The sequence below is a fragment of the Lodderomyces beijingensis genome (assembly GCF_963989305.1).
Source record: "Lodderomyces beijingensis strain CBS 14171 genome assembly, chromosome: 1".
NCBI classification, from domain to species: domain Eukaryota; kingdom Fungi; phylum Ascomycota; class Pichiomycetes; order Serinales; family Debaryomycetaceae; genus Lodderomyces; species Lodderomyces beijingensis.
In genome coordinates, this window is record NC_089970.1 from 2,595,777 (window position 1) to 2,614,068 (window position 18,292).

Below are 18,292 nucleotides of genomic sequence, written 5' to 3' on the forward strand. Positions count from 1 at the left end.
CCTGTTTACTATCTATATTTACTAAAGTGATCACCACTCTGGTGTCTTGAGGCCGTATTTACTCTTTTTCGAGCCCTTGATTGGCTTCACCAAGTCAGAGCCACCTTCAAGGAATGAAAACTTTTGTCTCCTCTTATTTTCATACTCAACAATGTACTTTTCCTTTTGAAGCGTCAACCCGATATCATCCAACCCATTGACCAAGCAATGCTTTCTAAACTCCTCGACTTCGAAATGCTCCACCAAGACTTCATCGGTTTCTCCGTGTCTAATCTGCTGCTTGGGCAAGTCTATCGTCAACTTGTACTGTCCAATCACGGGGATGAGCTTTGACTCAATCACCTCCTGTGGCAATCTGATGGGAAGCAAAAAGTTTTTAAAGGAGTTGTTGTAGAAAATGTCACCAAACGATGGTGCAATAATGGACTTGATTCCGAAATCTTTTAAAGCCCACGGAGCGTGCTCTCGTGAGGAACCACATCCGAAATTGTCACCCGTGACAACGAGAATCTCAGCTTTTCGATATGGCTCTTGATTGAGAACAAAATCGGTCTCGACGTCTTTGCCGTTGGACTTGACAAATCTAGCTTCGTAAAACAAACCATCTTTCAAACCTGTCCTCTTGATTGTTTTCAAAAACTGTTTAGGGATGATGGCGTCGGTGTCGACGTTGGCCTTATGCAATGGAGCAGCGATACCAGTGAAACACTTGAATTTTTCCAACCCAAAGCCACCGGAGGACTCGGGAATGTCGTCGATTCGCTCTTCTTCTTCCGAATACGTTTCCTCATCAGAAACAGGCTCTTTCTCATGATCGTACACAGCGTCTTGTAATTTCTTGTCCTCGTCTTCGCTAACAGCTAGACTTGGCTCGTCGCTGCCACTACCGACATAGTCAAACTCCCTGATATCCGTGAAATGGCCCTTGATGGCAGCAGCGGCAGCCATCGCGGGCGACATCAAATGGGTCCGCGATAATGCTCCTTGACGTCCTTCAAAGTTTCTATTGGAAGTCGACGCGCACCTCTCTTCTGGATCGAGGATATCTGGGTTCATACCGAGACACATGGAACATCCAGCTTCTCTCCACTCAAACCCAGCGGCTTCAAAGACCTTGTGCAACCCTTCCTTTTCAGCTTGGGCCTTGATGAGACCAGATCCGGGCACCACCAAGACTTGCTTGACATTATCAGCCTTCTTGTGGCCCTTGGCTACTTTAGCCGCGGCTCTCAAGTCCTCGATTCTGGAATTGGTGCAGGATCCAATAAACGCCTTGTCGATCTTGATCTCCTTGAGCGGCGTGTTTGGCTCCAAGCCTTGGTATTTCAAAGCTCTCAACATGCCTTCCTTTTTGATTGGATCAGTGACGTTTGCTGGATCGGGAACTTTGGCACTAATTGGCAAAGCATCCTGGGGCGAGTTACCCCACGTGATGGTGGGCACGATATCCTTGGCGGCAATCTTGATGTCGAAATCAAACTTGGCGCCAGGGTCCGAGTATAACGTCTTCCAGTAAGACATGGCCTTCTCCCATTCTTCACCTTTGGGGGCCAATGGTCTTCCCTTTATGTAGTCGAATGTGGTTTGGTCCGGTTTAATCATACCGGCACGAGCACCAGCTTCGATGGCCATGTTGCAAATCGACATTCTTGCCTCCATCGACAACTCCTCAATGGCTTTACCTGCAAACTCAATAACGCAACCAGTACCACCAGCGGTACCAATGACTCCTATAACGTGCAAGACCAAGTCTTTCGAAGTGATGCCTTCACTTAATGAGCCATCGATGAAGATCCGCATGTTTTTCGACTTGGTTTGAATAATCGTCTGAGTTGCCAAAACGTGCTCGACTTCCGAAGTTCCAATACCGAAAGCTAATGAGCCAAACGCACCATGGGTGGATGTGTGAGAGTCTCCGCAGACAACTGTTGTTCCTGGAAGCGTGAAGCCTTGCTCGGGTCCAACGACATGCACGATACCTTGTCTGTCGTCTCTCATTCCAAAATAGGGAATGCCGAACTCCTTGACATTCCTCTCCAAGGTCTTCACTTGCAATCTCGAATCCTCTTGCTCAATAAAGGAGTCGACATTTTTGAAATTTTTTCTCGACACAGTGGGGATATTGTGGTCGACAGTGGCTAAAGTGCAATCAGGACGGCGAACACCTCTGCCTGCCTGTTGCATGCTTTCAAACGCTTGTGGAGATGTGACTTCATGGATGAGATGTCTATCTATAAATAGCAAGTAGGACAGGTCCTTAAGGACAACATGGTCTTCAAAAACCTTATCGTAAAGAGTCTTTGCCGACATTGCTCAACAAAATCACAGATAAAGAACAACAAGAAGGAGCTGATCTGATGTGTTTGAACTCTTTCACATTTTGCCGGAGGGTTTTTTTTTTTCATCGAGTTCCTCCACTATTTTTATATACTGGTTTCATTGCCGCTCTTGATCATTCCCTTGATGCGGCACGTGACACTTGCGCCGGTACAGGAGCGGTATCGGTGGTGACCAATCTCGCCGCTTTTATTGGATGCACAAGTGCACACACACATACATGTGTAGGTAATGTATATTCAGGTTCCAGTCCTGAAATTGAAGCGGAATTGGCTCCTTTTTGCATGAGGAACTATGACTCCATGTATACATCGTTTAGTGAATACTGTGTGGAAGAGGGTAAACGGAGAGAAGAGAGGGGAGGGAGGGTTTTGGGGGTTTACAAAGGTGGAAACTGGTTACACTAGAAATAATTTTCATGTTGATGGTCCAATGGATCAACCAGAGTAAGGGAAGGGGGGGGGGGGAATGTCTGATTGTCCAGGTCCATGTCTGCACCATTCACCGACGATCGTGTCTTTCTTTTTCTCTTTGCTTGCGCTTAGTCTCATGGTCCTGGCATGAACGTAATTTGCAAACGTCCATAGCCAACCCCTCTCGTTCTCTCTCTCTCCAACTTCGATTGCCAAGTAGCACGGGTCATGTTGTCACAAGAGTTCCGGAAAAGAGATGCTATCAGTGAGCCCAGCGCATTCCAGTTCGGCACATCATATTCGGGAAAAAAAGACGTCAAGATACGGATCTCTTTTTCCTTGAGCCATCCTGTCAAAAAGAGAGCACAATGGATGTGCCTCACAGGGCAGATGTTGCAGCCATTTTCGACCAGCAAGTAGCTGTGATTGTTGGCCATGTTGGGCATTGGTGTCGTTGGCGACTCTATTCTTTTTGGTTTCGGTAGTGGTGGTGGTGGTGGTGCCAATCCAGGCTTCGCGCATTTGAGCCGCATTTCACACCCAAAACATACACACGCACACACACACACGGAAACACCTGGAGGCTTCAATCCAATCTTTTATATGGCAGTTCAGGAGTTAGATCACCATGACCCCAGCCGGAGGAAGAAGGTCCAAGATCAGACCTCCAAGAAAGTCCTTGATAAGCTCGTCGCACTCAGACGCCAACTCGACCGACCCTACTATTGATTTCGACAAGAATTGGGCGATTCTCCAAAATGCCATCTCGCAAATCCAGAACAAGAATGTTTCCAACTTGTCCTACGAGCAGCTATATCGCAAGGCCTACGTTTTGGTGATTAGGAAGTTTGGCGAGAAGTTGTATGGAAAAGTGTCGGAGGCGGTCACGGAGCATTTGCTCCTGGAACGCCAGAAACTACTTGCCCTTTCCACCAACGCCGAGGGTTTTATCCAGGCTCTCACACGACAATGGGATGAGCATTTGCAAAGTATGAAGTTCATCGAGGACGTGCTCATGTACTTGAACCGGGTCTACGTCAAGGAGCAGAAACGGCTCGAGATTAGCGACTTGGGTGTGCACTTGTTCAAGGAAAACATCATCATGTACAACAACAACGAAATCGGCTCCTTGATGGACCTGATCATATTGGACGAGATAAGGAAAAGCAGGAATGGCGTGGTGGTCACGTCGAACATCTACACTGCCAAAGTCATTGGCATGATGGAGCAGTTGACCGAACACGGCACCAGCGCCGACATCCAATACGGAGAGAGTTACTACCAGACAATCTTTGAGCCGTTGTATTTGTCGAGTTCCGACCTCTATTTCCAAGAGCTATCAAAGAGCTTTCTTGCGCTGAACCTGGGCTCAAAGTACTTGCAGTCGGTGACTCGTTTCATCAAGGACGAGGAGATTCGGTTGAAAAACTTGCCCGTGGCGACACATGCAAAGTTGACGAGTCTCATGGATAACATCCTCATAAAGGATAAGGTGGACAGTATAATCCAATCTCCAGTTGAGGGGTTGGACCATTGGTTCAAGCCCGTGTTGTCCAACGCCATGCGCGATGGTGGACACGACAACTACCATTTTCAGGATTTGAAATTGCTCTTCAATTTGGTCGGTAGAATCGACGACGAGTATCAGATATTGAGATCACGACTAAAGGACACCATTATATCTCAAGGCAATATGATCCCCGAGTTGATCAAAAACTCGTTGGAGTCGTCGGAGAAAAAGCCGTCGTCTATGAACGCGGCGTCATTCGCGACAAAGTGGATCGACTACGTCTTGAAGTACAAGAGTCAAATGATGGAGGTGTGGAAGCAGAGTTTTGACCAAGACTTGCTGGTTGAGCAGACTTTGACACTCGCGATGAGAGACTTTATCAACAACAACAACAGTAAAAGAGGAAATGTTGTGAATGCGCCTGAGCTATTGTCCGTGTATATGGACTACAATATCAAGCAAATCGGGAAAGGATCGGTGACCGCGGGAGTCTCTGGCCAAGCCGGTGACGAATTGAACAACTTGATTGAGGATTCGTTGCAGATTCTCAAGTTTGTTAAGGATAAAGATGCTTTTGAAGCGTATTACGCCAACCACTTTGCCAGAAGGTTCTTGAACTCCAAGACCCGCGGCGCGAGCCAGTCTAAAGGTTTGGACATTGAAGAAATGGTGTTGTCGAAATTGTGCGAGGAAATGGGCAACACCTCCTTAGACAAGGTCATAAAGATGAGCAAGGATATCAAGATCTCCACTGATACCACCAAGGCATGGAAGAAGCACTTGTCCAAACCAAACGGGTCCACCGCTGAAAACTTGATTGATTTAGACTTGAAAATATGCAACGTGACAGTTTGGCCCAACGCCTTGACTAAGGACTACAAGAACTTTGAAAGCGGAGGATCCGAGTTTGTATGGCCGAGACAGCTCCGAGAAACAATTCGCGAGTTTGAAGAGTTTTGGTCCGCTGGAAAGAAGAACGACAACAAGTCGCTCCACTGGTCACCCAAGTTTGGCTCAGTCGATATGCGAATCTCGTACCCTTCGCGCACATACGATATCAACTTGTCGGTGTTTGCCGCGATCATCATGCTCTTGTTTGCGCCGAGCTTGCCCTTGGAGGGAGACGAGGAGGTGCTGGCGTTTCTGGAAAAGAAGCAGTTTTCGTGCAAGGAGATCCAGCAGCTCACGGGGATCCCCGAGCAAGAGTTGAAGCGACATCTACAATCGATCGCGGTGGCGCCGAAACTGCGCTTGTTGGTGAAGCTGCCGATGTCGAAAGACGTGAATGAACACGACACGTTCCGATTGAATGAGAAGTTCAAATCCCCAAGTACAAAAGTCAAAGTGTTGACCGTATCGATGGCGTCGTCGTCCTCATCGTCCTCATCGTCCTCATCAACGTCTGCATTGGCCGCGAAAAGAAAAGACGAAGAGGCGGACGAAGTCAACTCCCACATTGTCGAAGGTAGAAAGATTGAATTGAACGCTGCCATTGTCCGAATCCTCAAGTCGCGCCGCACGGTGAGCCACAATGAGTTGATCGAGGGCGTGATTCGGCAGTTGACTAATCGGTTCCAACCGTCAATTGTGCTGATCAAGCAACGCATCGAAGACTTGATTGAGAAGGAGTATTTGGAAAGAGACGCGGAGGATAGAAATTTATATCATTATATAGCGTGAACAGGCTTTTAAAAGAAACAAAAGATAGAACGGAACAGAACAGAAAATGACGCCAGTTTCTATGTGATTGCACTCAAAATAATTGTAAACGTGTACATAACGAAAGAAAGAAAGGTTTTATATATATGTGTGTGTTTAAAATGGTGATGCTCATGGAAAGTGTCCAACTCTTGGTCCGAAGTAGCCATCTGGAGCCAGTTCAGTAGCATTCAAACGACCAACCATGTTACCGTCTATTCCCTCATACATCACGCTGTTGCCCCACCAGTTGACGTCCTTCTCGTGGTACATCACAGCAAAGAAAATGATAATAGAACTAAATGCAACTCCTGCACCAAGGGCAGTGGAAAGAAGATAGTTGTACTTTTGCCACCAAGCCTCGTACTTGTTTTTGATGTAGTGCATAAAGACAAAGGACACGTAAAAGCCAGGAATGTAGTAGGAAAGATTGTAAGGTGCATAGTTCAAGAAACCGCCAATAATGATACTTGGTTCAAATGATCTCAAGTACTTCTTTGGACCCCATTTCTTGAGTGCAATGCAGGGGAATGCAAGGAGGAAACCGATAAGGAAACACCATCTCAAGATTGGGTACAAGTGGTTAAACACCCTCTTTGGACCAATGACACCCCACAAGACCGAGGCACTGTAAAAAGTTCTTGTTCCTGGGCAGGTGAATTTCTGGCGGTTGCCTGGCACGCAGTAGTCCTTGATACCGGTGATTTGGAAGTTCAAAATAGCCAACTGGATAAACGAGGCAACGAAAACACTGAGAAGTTGTGTTCTAAACAATGAACGTGGAGGAAGCTTGGCATAATGACCCTGCTTCAAATCGTTGACGAAATTTTGCGCTTGGCCATCGATATTGTAGCCAAGTGCCTTGATAAAGGCAAGCGCCAATCCATTACCGGGGCAAGCGTAGCCGACAATCAACTCAACCAAGACGTTCAAACCAAACTGGAAACCGGTTCTGGCGTAGACAGTTGTCAATGGAATCAAAAAGACAAAGTTGATTCCCAAAGCGAAAAATATACCCCAAACCGGAGTCTGGGCTGGGTAAACCTTGACACAGATGATGGCCAACACGAGGGAAATCACCAACACAATCATAAAAGCCCACTCGGGAACCTCGGGGTACGCTCTCATCATCACCGAGTGAGGGTCCTTGAATCCCTCATAGGTTGATGCTCTCAAGTTTTTAAAAGTGGCACCAAGCGACTTGAACGCGTCAAACATTTGCTTATATTGCATACCAAACTCATAGACAAAATGGAAAGGATAGATGGCAAAAAAGGCACCATAAAGAACCAAGTTAGCAGCAGTGTAGAATGGTGGGCCAACTTTGTCGTACTTTTCCTGGTCAAACAAACTATTCTTGTCAACCACGGCACGAACACTGTAGGATTTACCCTTGTTTGTGAAAAGACCGTTACTATTGATTGGCAAGTATCCAGTCCACTTGTAATTGGAGTACCAAACACCGAGAATACAGAAGAAACCAATCACCATACCGGCAAAGGTGTTCATTTGACTGTAGAATGGGATATTCAATGGGTTATTGAAGCCAATGATATTCCAGTCGAATGAAGTGACAGGGTTCAAACCGAGCCCTCCAATCGAACCGGTAACCGCAGCGAGATTCAAGTTGTCAGGAGCAATCCAGGTCATCCAGTTGAACGTGCTGAGAAATTGCATCAAGTAGTCGGGCAACCAAAAGTAAAGGAAACTTGCAGCAAACGTGATAAAGAAGAACTTGTAACCGGTGATTTTCCAGCCATTAATATTTTCATTCTTTGATGGCATCAACAAGGTTCTGTTCAATGCCAAATCTGGAAGGATACTGGGCCAAACTGCCTTGACGGGGTAAACCGAGAATTTACGAATTATTCCTGCAAGCCCAATACCCATGAAATTGGTGGACAAGATCAACAACACTTGGTATCCAAAGTCAGCCCACTTGTTATCGTAAAATAGTTCCGACTTTTGCATCAAAATGTTATAGTGGACATAGGAACTGTCGCCTCCCGTCACGGCGCAAAAGATTGTAGCAAGCATTTGCTCTTTGTAATTGTAAGGACCAGGATTCAAGTCAACGGTTTGGCCAAACACTTTAAACTTCCACTTGGGCAATGTCCATTCCAAAAGCAAACCACATGGGTACAAGAAAACTTGCACGATACTCATGGAAAGCGAAATTGCAGGTTGACGTTCGACAAAAAACTGATTGATGACGGCACCAATGGCTGTCCAAACGATACCCAAAATGTAAACTCTGACTGTTTCGACATACATGGTTGGGTCGTCAAACGGATAGGTAACAGATCTAACTTCCGGGTAAGGGGACCAGTAAGCAATCAAAACGGCTTCCAACCTGACTTGTAAACTCCAGTCGACAACTGCGGGACCTTCGTATACTTCGTGATGGTCTGCAAGGTGACGTACCTTGACTGGTATACCCTTGCCATCAATCTCAATGGACTCCTTGCTTGACGAGCCCTTGTCATAGTTGGGTGGAGAATCGACCAATTCCCTCCAGAGATCCAAATCTTCTGCTGGAACATTGACATCGGAATCGTGTTCCTCAATGGCCTCGCGCAAGATCTCCACTGCTTCTTCGGTAGACATCTGTTCAATCTTTTCAAACACAAAAGTACATTCAGCTGGCAAATTGTCGTATGATGTCAAAGCGTCAAAGTGCAATCTTTTCAAGACAAAATCCTTTTGAGCATCTGTGAGTGAGGTTCCAACTTCACCAATAGACAACGGGTTCGACAAGACCGCTTGCAAGTTGACCTCGTGGTCTGCTGTCGACAAGTGACTTCCCACACTCCTGAGTGCGCCAACATTTGTATGAACCTGACCCTTTTCGATACTCATTGCTGATGACGACGACGCAGATGAAGATGAGGATGAGGATGAGGATGAGGATGAGAGTTTCAAAGCTGCACCAACGAGGATTGCCTGGTATATTTATACTCCCACCACCCACATCCAAAGCAGGGTTGCCCATATCAACGTTCTATGGTGTTCAAGCGGCACCACCGTATCATCAATAGATTGTTTCATTGATTCATTTCATCCATTCAAGCGACGATAAAAAAAACAACAACAAAAAGACAATTAGCCGCTCTCCAGGTGATATATTACGTCCATTGAATTTTTACATTGCCTGTTGTGGTGGAACACAATCATTCACCTGCTGGTAATGATAAGGTGAAAATAGGAAAAGAAAAACCAAAAAAACAACGCACTAAAAGTGAAATTTTACCAACCGGCTGATAAGTTTTTTTTTGGGGGGGCTGAACGGCATGACTTGTGTTATCTTTACCACAAATTCAAATGCAAATCTCGTGGTGTTCCAGAATGCACTCTATCACCACATGGGTGAATGGGTGGAGTTCTAATGCAAAGTGTTGCGATCAGCAGTGGCAACAGCAGTAGCGGTAGACTGCAGACTGCGAGCAGCACCCCCCTCTGCTCCATCTCTGTTCCATCCCTGTTCCCCCAAACTCGTTACAAATGGAAGGTTAAAAATCCTTATCAACAAGGCAATAATCAACTGAATTGTAAGGCCCAAAAATAAAAAACAATTAAAAAAATGTCACTGCAAAAGGCGCAAAAAAAAAAAAAGTCAAAGTAAATGCGCTCAGTAAACTTCTGTCAATAATTGTTTTTCCGCACAAGTTCTTGACCCATGCAGCGAGACTTAGTTTTATGGTGAACATCATGTGAAGTGGATCGGAGTAGCAGCAGTATTGATGATCTGAGAAAGCAGTTTTTTGGTGCCACACGAGGCAAGATTAGTTGGATTTTCTTATCGCAAGAGATAACAACATTGTCGGTGGTTAAATTTTTAGACCCGTCAACCTTCGACGTCGTTTGTTCTAGCAGCAGCCCTCTTATTCTCCTTCGTTTAAGCCTTCCAAACTCTTCCAAGACGAGACGATAACGGGGATCTGGTGAACTTGAGATTGTTCAAATGAGATCCACCGCAGGAAAAAAAATTCTCATTTTTTGACTCCGATGGTCATAGAACTGATCAATCGGACTCCAACTGGAGCTAAACCACCCGATTATGTGCAAGGGAGGTAAATTTGTTGCAAAAACATTTCTTGGCTGTGGATGAAGACGATTTGCAGGCAAAGAGTGAAGCGTTTAAGCGCAAACGATAAGACTGCCTACGGAGAATAGTCTGTCTCCATCGGTCTGTGTGTATCTTCCCCGTGTGTGCTGCTGCTGCCGCTTCAATCTGGTGAAAGATAAACCAACCCGCCTTTGAGAGAAAAAAAAATGGTGCCGTTTGGTCGAATGTTGCAACAAAAAAGAAAAAAAAGGTGTGTGTTGTACTTGCTTCCCCCACAAACAGTAAGTTTCACCTGTGGGCCACCTTGATTCGAAGCCAGCGGAGATTTCCATGTATTTGGCATTTGTCCACGAGACAGAGTTGTTCTTATTCGTCGACAGCCGCGGGTTGCGAACCGATTGCGAGTATGCGGTTGGTAAACCCTGGGGAAAACTAGCCGAGGAAGTGACTCGAGAGGTGATTATTCAATGCAAATTGTTGCTTTACTCGTGGAGGGCGGGGGGGCTATTCTTTTGTTTAAATTTACTCCTCGAATCGTCATGAAATCGAGCAGAATAAAACACTGCAACCAAATGAGAGTGTTTGCCACACTCGACCGAGTCTACATGATGGAAAAGAAGTCAAAATTAAATGACCTGCAAGTCGGAGCGTTTATGCCAGCCATTTGACTGACCCGTGTACCTCTTCATTCGAGAGACAACATACAAGGGGGAGCGCGAGGTACCTGCAAATTCTTGTGTCGCGAATCCGATTGCGACACATTTCACGACATTGGCTCTCAGCAAGTAGGAGAAGCTCCAATCGCACAGTCAATCACGTGACAAGCTTTTTGTTCCACCTTGAAATGAAAAAAAAAAAACAAAAAAGAAAACACACACATTGCACTAGGGCTAGATGGATGCAATTGACAAAACAACCTGCTGCAGTAGACGTGTCAACTCTGCTTTACTGGTTCCGCCAGCTGTTGTTTCCCTTGTATAGAACAAAAGTAACCTTCAAAATCCGGCTCATCCCAAAATCCTTCCCCATATGGAGCCAGCTGAGACGCGTTTTAGGAAATGTGGGGGGGAGGGAGGTAAGGCGCCGTTACAAAAATACTCGCTTCATTCTAGATGAGCATTTGTTATAAGCCGGACCTCCGCAAACTGTCTATCAACCACAGTGTTTGCTCATATGTGGTCCGGGGAGGGAGAGAGGGAAAGAGGGGGGGTTACTGTCTGGCCGCGAAACACTACCTGTTAATTTCTACATCACGGTAGCCCGTGGGACAAATTTAGTAACCTGTATCAAGATATCCGACCCGTACAACGCCAACCAAATTCACCTCTGAAAGTCACTGGCAAAAGTTTATTTAACGTTCGTCGACCCCCGTTGCTTCTGTTCTAAACATCCCACTTCTCTTCTTCAAGGGGCTTTTCCACTCTCCTCCAGAGTTTATACTCCCACTGAAAAGTATAGGATTTCTAACATGGCCATAGAAAAAAAAACATTAAAAAAAAAAACCCAAATCAAAAACAAAAAAAAAAAATTGATCGTAAACACACTCGACAAACCAAACCATCAATACAATCACCCGTCAAATCAATCTAGTATACACCGCGACAACAGCCAACCATATATGTTATAAGATAACGAAAAACACGCACAGGAAAAAAAAATACATAGAAGAAGTCGCTGATACTTATATCCCAAGTCGAGCAGTCCTACCTTTTGTCATTCCTTTTAATACTGGCCTACTGCAACTATGGAGCTGGCTTCCAACGGAGGCGAGAACTTGACGATGACGACAACGGCAATGGCAGCGGCGACGACGGCGACGGCGCCAGCGACAGCGACAGCAACGGCAGGCTCGTCAAAGAGGAGAATCTTGAATACTGGCCCTAAAGGCATGCCTGCCACCGCGCCGCCGACGATGAAGGTCGACCCGCTGAGAAAACACTCGAGATCACGTTCCCATAACATGGACGCCGGGAGACGAATATTTCACCCTTTGCACCACGACGGGCGCCAGATGGTGACGACATCGTCGCCGATTCCCGTGACGGCACCGCCGTTGTCGCCCAGCCTCAAGAAACCGCCCTCGACTCCAAAGCTAAAGCAGCATCAACAACAACAACAACAACAGCAGCAACAGCCGGGTAGTTCTCAGTCATATTTGCGCAATCAACCCAATAAGGCTTCTGTGACACAACCACCACCACCACCAGCGGTGACAGCACCACCATCTTCACATTTATCACATTTTTCACAACCATCACAAGATACATTGTCCCGCGAGGAAGCTCATCAGGGAGGAAGCACCCCTATTCACGACCATCAATATAGAACAAACACAGATACAAAGCCTCTCGATCCCTCACAGCGACATTCCATTGCCATCTCACCCACACCGGACAAGTACAAAAATGGCACGAGAGAGCTCGATCCAATCGAAATCAAAAAAATCAGGAGCACGCGCCGAAAAGCTAGAAAAGTATGCCGGAAATGCGGACTTGAAATCACGGGCCAGTTTGTCAGAGCGCTACAAAGTGCCTTCCACGTCCAGTGTTTCACCTGCCATGAGTGCGGGGTCCAGTGCTCGGCAAAGTTTTTCCCACAAGAAATCGTCGGGGAGGATGGACTCCCAGTGCAAGTTGCCCTATGCGAATACGACTACTTCAAAAAATTGAATTTGATCTGCTATAGTTGCGATAGCGCCTTGCGAGGGCCATACATCACGGCGTTGGGAAATAAATACCACTTGGAACACTTTAAATGCTCAGTGTGTCAGCACGTTTTTGACGCAGACGAGAGCTACTACGAACACGAGAATAACATTTTTTGCCATTACCACTACTCAAAGCTATACGCGTCCCACTGCGAAGGGTGCCACTCCTCCATAGTCAAGCAGTTTGTCGAGCTATTCCGCGGGGGCAAAAACCAGCACTGGCACCCGGAATGCTTCATGGTGCACAAGTTTTGGAACGTAAGCATCACCGCCGAGTCTGTTGGTTTGCAAGAACTAGGCTGGTCGAATGAAAAACTAGCCAACTTGAAGTTGGTCAAGCTATCCGATACTTCATTCGATTCCGAGAAACTAATCATGATGGAGCAGAGCATCGAGCAAGTGGTGATGAACTGCTGGTTGAAACTTTCTGGGTTTGAGCAGGCCACCGCCGCGTGTATCTCGGACATGCTTCTTAATGCATGCACGGGCAATAAATTCAACGGGTTGGTGGTGACGGGGAAACTCATGTTGAACTTGGAGCTTCTATTCAAGGCATTGGATCAGGTTTTCAAACGCTGCAAAAACTCGCCATTACCCAGGATGGAAGAAGACAATTTGGACTTGTCCTTGGACTCGGATTACTTTCAACAGTTGCGCAAAGAACCCAGGAACATCACTGGTAAGATTATGAGCTATCTTGCCATTTTGCGGAAATCGGCCAACATATCCAAGTCCGGAACACTCTCGGCAGAGCTCCTTTCAGTAATCACTGGGTGCGCTCATTACCTCAAGCTCTTGATTCGAATAGGCTTGGATAATGCATTGAAATTGAACAAATTGCATGGCAATGTGCTAGCATTGGACGAGTTTTTACAAACTGTGTCGCAATCGGAAAAACACAGCTTCTCGGAACCGGAGAGCAGGCACCACCTCAAGTCGTTGACTCTGGAGCTAGTCGTTCCTCACAACTCGACAGATGCTTGTTTCGCTTGCGGGAAAAGCATCGAGAAGGCGTGCATCAAATACGCTGATTACAGATGGCACTTGAAGTGCTTTAATTGCAAGCGGTGTCAAAAAAACGTACCAGAAGAATTTTCCAGATGCGTTTTTGAAGCAGATGCTCAAGGGATAGTCTGCGGCACATGCTACAAGGGAGCTCGACCACTCGCAGCTTTCACCTACGTGTCCGACTTGAGCCAGCTCATTTATCTATTGAAGATTGCATTTGCCAGGTCGCGGGTGGTGATGAAGATTGATTTTGATAAGCCGCCGTCGCCGCAACTTAACAACAACGAGGAGGAACCTTACAAGCCGGAGGCCTTTGACCGGGCGACGTATGTGAAAACTTTAGATGACGTGACAAGGCTTCGAAGTAAACGGCTGAGTCAGAAACTATCAAAATCTTTGAAAAAGAAGGCCAGGAAATCGGTCATCATTGCTGCTCCGCAAGCCAAGCACGCGCAGGAGGTGAAGAATGAAGAAGATTTGAGCCTGGAGATGGAGGCTACTTTGAAAGTAGACGAGCCTGCTAGAAAGGCCAGTGGCGCGTCGCAGCTTTCCTTTGAAGCCGGCGAAGAGTTATCAGTCAAACGGGAGGTCCAGATCCGAGACGAGCCACAACGCCAGTTGACATCTGTCCACCTTGATCGCACTTTTGATCTTCTCCGAAACGAGAAATCCTTGACCTTGGACGATATCCCCAGGATCGTGGCGGCGGAACAGGCGCGCGACCAGCGACCAAATGCGTTTAAGCACCACAACAGGCTTTACCAGAGAAGCGGCTCGCACAAACTCAAGAGTGGCGGACACGCTATTGCATCGACAACCCCAAGCAGCGCGTTGGACCATATCTTGAACCTGTCCACTCAAACAAGCGACCCACCCGTTGGCAAGCAAAAGTTTTACTCGGAACTAACAAAGGAAGAGCACCACATCATGCGCCACATTGCCATTGAAGCGTTGAGTCAGATCAACGACGAAAAATACGTAAGGGACGAATTGGTGGCCCAGATCCAGACTAAAAAACCACTCACGTTTTGGGAAAAGTTGAAATTTGGCGGTGCCAGCAATTCCAAGGACAAAGCCGGCGTGTTTGGCGTCGACTTAAGTTTCTTGACCCGCAAGTACGGTGCAGACTCGGATTTGGGCGTGGGTCCCTCGAAATTGCGCATTCCCATCGTGGTGGATGATGTGATCAACTCCTTGAAGCAAAAAGACATGTCGGTGGAAGGAATCTTCCGGTTAAATGGTAACATCAAGCGGTTAAGGGAGCTCACCGACGAGATCAACCAAAATCCATCCAAGTCGCCCGACTTTACCACGCAAAGTGCAGTGCAGTTGGCTGCGCTTATGAAGAAATGGTTGCGCGAGCTTCCCGTGCCTCTACTCACTTTCAGCTTTTACGACTTGTGGATCTCGTCGCAACACGAACCGCCCGAGGTGAGAAAACGCGTGCTTCAATTGACCTACTGCTTGCTCCCGCGAGACCATCGCAATTTGCTAGAAGTCCTTTTATACTTTTTCAGTTGGGTTGCCTCTTTTGCTGAAATCGACGAAGAGAGCGGCTCCAAAATGGATACCCACAACTTGGCGACGGTGATTGCGCCCAACATTTTAATATCGAAGCAATCCTCGCAAACGGAGCAAGGTGACAATTACTTTTTAGCTATCGAGGTGGTCAATCAACTAATAGAGCAACACGAGGAGCTCAGCATCATACCCGCGGACCTACTCAACGCTTATGAAGCTTGTGGGTTTGATGCTATTGAGAAGAGCTTGTCGTCGAAAGAGATTTTTGCTCATATCGAGAGTATATAAGGCAGGTATAATACTTGTGTATGTAGCTGAAATCATGAATTTATGGGAAATTAAGAAATTAAAAACCTTTTTCTTTTCTTTTCAGTGGACTACTACAAAAGCTTTCTTCTTTTTTTTTGTTAAAGCGGTTCGCGATGCAGATGACCAGCACCAACCACTAGAGAAACAACAACAACAACAACAACACCACCATCTGTTTAGAAACATGGAGCCAGAAACTCTCAAGAAGTTAATAGAGGAAAGACTAGCCGCAGAGTTGGTTCTCGTACAGGACATGTCGGGCGGGTGCGGCCAGGCGTTTGCCGTAGTGATTGTCTCGACCAAGTTTGAAGGCAAGAACAAATTGGCGAGACATCGGTTAGTTAACTCGGAGCTTAGGGAGGAGATTGCTGCGATACATGCGTTTACGCAGAAGACATTTACGCCGAAAGAGTATGAGGAAAGCGGCGAGAGGTAGAAGCAACTTTGGGAAGAAAATGGATGTGATGTATCGCATAACTGGGAGCGACGGTGTTCATGCCCATATGACGGCCGCGGTTGAACGCCCATACAGCTCAGGGTGGAGATTAAGAAACTATCAAGGGCTCCCGTTTTTGCCTTGAAGGATCTTTCAAGTTAGTTACGGAGCGATTGGAACAATCTAGACATGAGTATAGACTATTTATTTACTGCCATTTAATGGAATAATGACGCATCGGAAAGCCAGTTGTTGGAAGAGACCAGCGCTTTTTTGTTAGCCAAGGAGGAGAAAGTGAAAAAGTGAGAAAAGCTTTAGCTTAGTTTTCGTCGTCCAAGGTTGTCTGTCCCACTCTATAACTCTCTCTATAACATTGTCTATAACATTGTCTTTCTATATACGTTTCTATATTTGGCCATGATAGCAAACCACATGATCGCTAGAAGTGCAAACATGGTTATGATAACGCCGGGGAATGCTTCCAACCCAACGCTTGATTGTGCTAAAAGACCAACAACAAAGGGCACCCCGGCAGCTCCACCGCCTCCAAATGCACAAATAAAGCCTATCCCGACAGTTTGAAATCGCGAAGGAAGAATCGTCAGCGCAGCAATGATGGTGGTGGGGAAGATCGGCCCTACAACGGCACCAGTTAGGAACACAATCACAAACATCACGCTGCTCAATTGCTTAAACAGAACGAGCCAGAATGCAATGTAGCCCACCAACGATAGTATAATGTAGACCAAATTGGCGGTCAACTCTGTGGAAAAGTAGCTTGCGGTAACGAACCCGAGCGCGATTCTGCCCACGGTCAAACCCAACCAAAAGATTGTTGCCATGTGCGAGGCAATCTTGTACTGCCAGTTTTTCAGTCGAAGGAGAAATGTTACTAGCCATGCTCCAAACGCAGCTTCGCCGCCAACGTAGATAAACAAGATCGAGGCAAACGCCCAAATAAGCGGCAGGGTCAAGGCTTCTTTGAAGCTGGCGGTGTGCTCCTCCTTCTCCACCACCACCACCTCCTCCTCCTCGAGTTGCGGCGACGCCGAGGAGCTCAAGTCTTCGAATTCAAACGTAATGTCCTGTTTGGATTCATGATGCCTCTTTTGAGCGATATACTTGTACTTTTTCGGCGTCTCGTAGCGGAAGGAGTAGGCAACCAAGACAAGAGTCGATGCGCCCACGGTTGCTAAAAGAACGTAGTAATGGTTCCATCTCCATGGGTTTTTCTCCTTCTGCAATAAATACGTGATCAAGCTCGGGGTGATCAAACTGCCGATGCCGTAGCAGCCGTGGAGTATTCCCAACAACTGGTTCGAGTCCACGAGATCTGTGATCCACGAGTTCAAAGAAGCGTCTAATGCCCCTAGACCAGCCCCAGTGAAGAACGAGGTGACCAAGAACAAAGGAAACGACGGTTTCATGGAAAGCACGAGGTAGGCCAGGGTCATTGACGTTGCGCCCATGACTGCCACCCCTCCTACGCCCAATTTTTCATGCGTTATGTTGTTGATGATGGCCATGACCAAGTACCCGGAAACACTCATGAAAAACACATAGCTTATGCTGCGGTCGTTGATGCTGTAGTAGGCTTGCAACTCGGGTATCAAGGTGTCCACTGTTTGCTCGCCTAGTCCAAAGAGGACAAACACCAAAAAGGCCGCTGCTAGTTGCAATTGCAACAACCTGGAGTATCTCCAGTTGTCTGTATCGATCCTGAGTCTCTCTCCTTCAAATTCGACATTCTCCAACACTGCCATATTTCTCTTGCCGTGCTTCTTTTCTTTGCCGATATCGTAGCTTTGTGAGTAGGTGACGGCCGTGGTGAAATGTATATACCCCGGGTTAACTGGCCAAGTCTATCTCGGGTAATTGCTAGAGAAACTAAAACTTTTCTCCATCACCTCTCGACATGAGAAAACGTTTTTTGTCAATCTTATTGTTGAAGCAAACATTTCCGTCCCTTTCTCTGCCCCCCCCTCAAATTGCTGCAACCCCTAAAAAGAAAATTAAGTGTTAGCGCGTAAGGTTCTGAGATTTCGTTATAGCGGCTTTTCTCGATCCTGCCACCACCACCACACAGAAAGGTGATGGCAAGACTGAATTTGGGCGCAGTTTGGGTCTTGGATTAATAGTACACATGTACTGAGCTATTAGACCTCTACGAGTAGCATCACTCTGAGGAAAAAAAAAGAGGGGAGCCGCTGAGGATATCGGGGGCACGGCTTAAAGGGGCTTTATCTCCCTCTCAATTGTTTGCTTGTAGAAGCAAGTTTTTCTTTTT

The 18,292-nt window shown here is 46.6% G+C and overlaps 6 protein-coding genes across 6 annotated transcripts; 3 read left to right on the top strand and 3 right to left on the bottom strand. All coding sequences in view use genetic code 12, as the record gives it.

The window, feature by feature from the left end:
* Positions 1 to 30: 30 nt before the first annotated feature.
* On the bottom strand, positions 31 to 2,310 carry LODBEIA_P10580 (uncharacterized protein; the record flags this gene model as incomplete). Its single annotated transcript, XM_066970904.1, has 1 exon — positions 31 to 2,310. The coding sequence occupies one exon, from the start codon at positions 2,308 to 2,310 to the stop codon at positions 31 to 33; it is 2,280 nt and encodes a 759-aa protein (XP_066827996.1).
* A 1,068-nt stretch (positions 2,311 to 3,378) lies between these two features.
* On the top strand, positions 3,379 to 5,940 carry LODBEIA_P10590 (uncharacterized protein; the record flags this gene model as incomplete). Its single annotated transcript, XM_066970905.1, has 1 exon — positions 3,379 to 5,940. The coding sequence occupies one exon, from the start codon at positions 3,379 to 3,381 to the stop codon at positions 5,938 to 5,940; it is 2,562 nt and encodes an 853-aa protein (XP_066827997.1).
* A 150-nt stretch (positions 5,941 to 6,090) lies between these two features.
* Positions 6,091 to 8,817, bottom strand: LODBEIA_P10600 (uncharacterized protein; the record flags this gene model as incomplete). Its single annotated transcript, XM_066970907.1, has 1 exon — positions 6,091 to 8,817. One exon carries the CDS (start codon positions 8,815 to 8,817, stop codon positions 6,091 to 6,093), a length of 2,727 nt encoding a protein of 908 aa, XP_066827998.1.
* A 2,951-nt stretch (positions 8,818 to 11,768) lies between these two features.
* On the top strand, positions 11,769 to 15,548 carry LODBEIA_P10610 (uncharacterized protein; the record flags this gene model as incomplete). Its single annotated transcript, XM_066970908.1, has 1 exon — positions 11,769 to 15,548. The coding sequence occupies one exon, from the start codon at positions 11,769 to 11,771 to the stop codon at positions 15,546 to 15,548; it is 3,780 nt and encodes a 1,259-aa protein (XP_066827999.1).
* A 205-nt stretch (positions 15,549 to 15,753) lies between these two features.
* On the top strand, positions 15,754 to 16,005 carry LODBEIA_P10620 (uncharacterized protein; the record flags this gene model as incomplete). The annotated part of the gene is made up of 1 exon (XM_066970909.1): positions 15,754 to 16,005. The coding sequence occupies one exon, from the start codon at positions 15,754 to 15,756 to the stop codon at positions 16,003 to 16,005; it is 252 nt and encodes an 83-aa protein (XP_066828000.1).
* A 377-nt stretch (positions 16,006 to 16,382) lies between these two features.
* LODBEIA_P10630 (uncharacterized protein) lies at positions 16,383 to 17,768 on the bottom strand (the record flags this gene model as incomplete). The annotated part of the gene is made up of 1 exon (XM_066970910.1): positions 16,383 to 17,768. One exon carries the CDS (start codon positions 17,766 to 17,768, stop codon positions 16,383 to 16,385), a length of 1,386 nt encoding a protein of 461 aa, XP_066828001.1.
* Between the last annotated feature and the right edge of the window lie 524 nt (positions 17,769 to 18,292).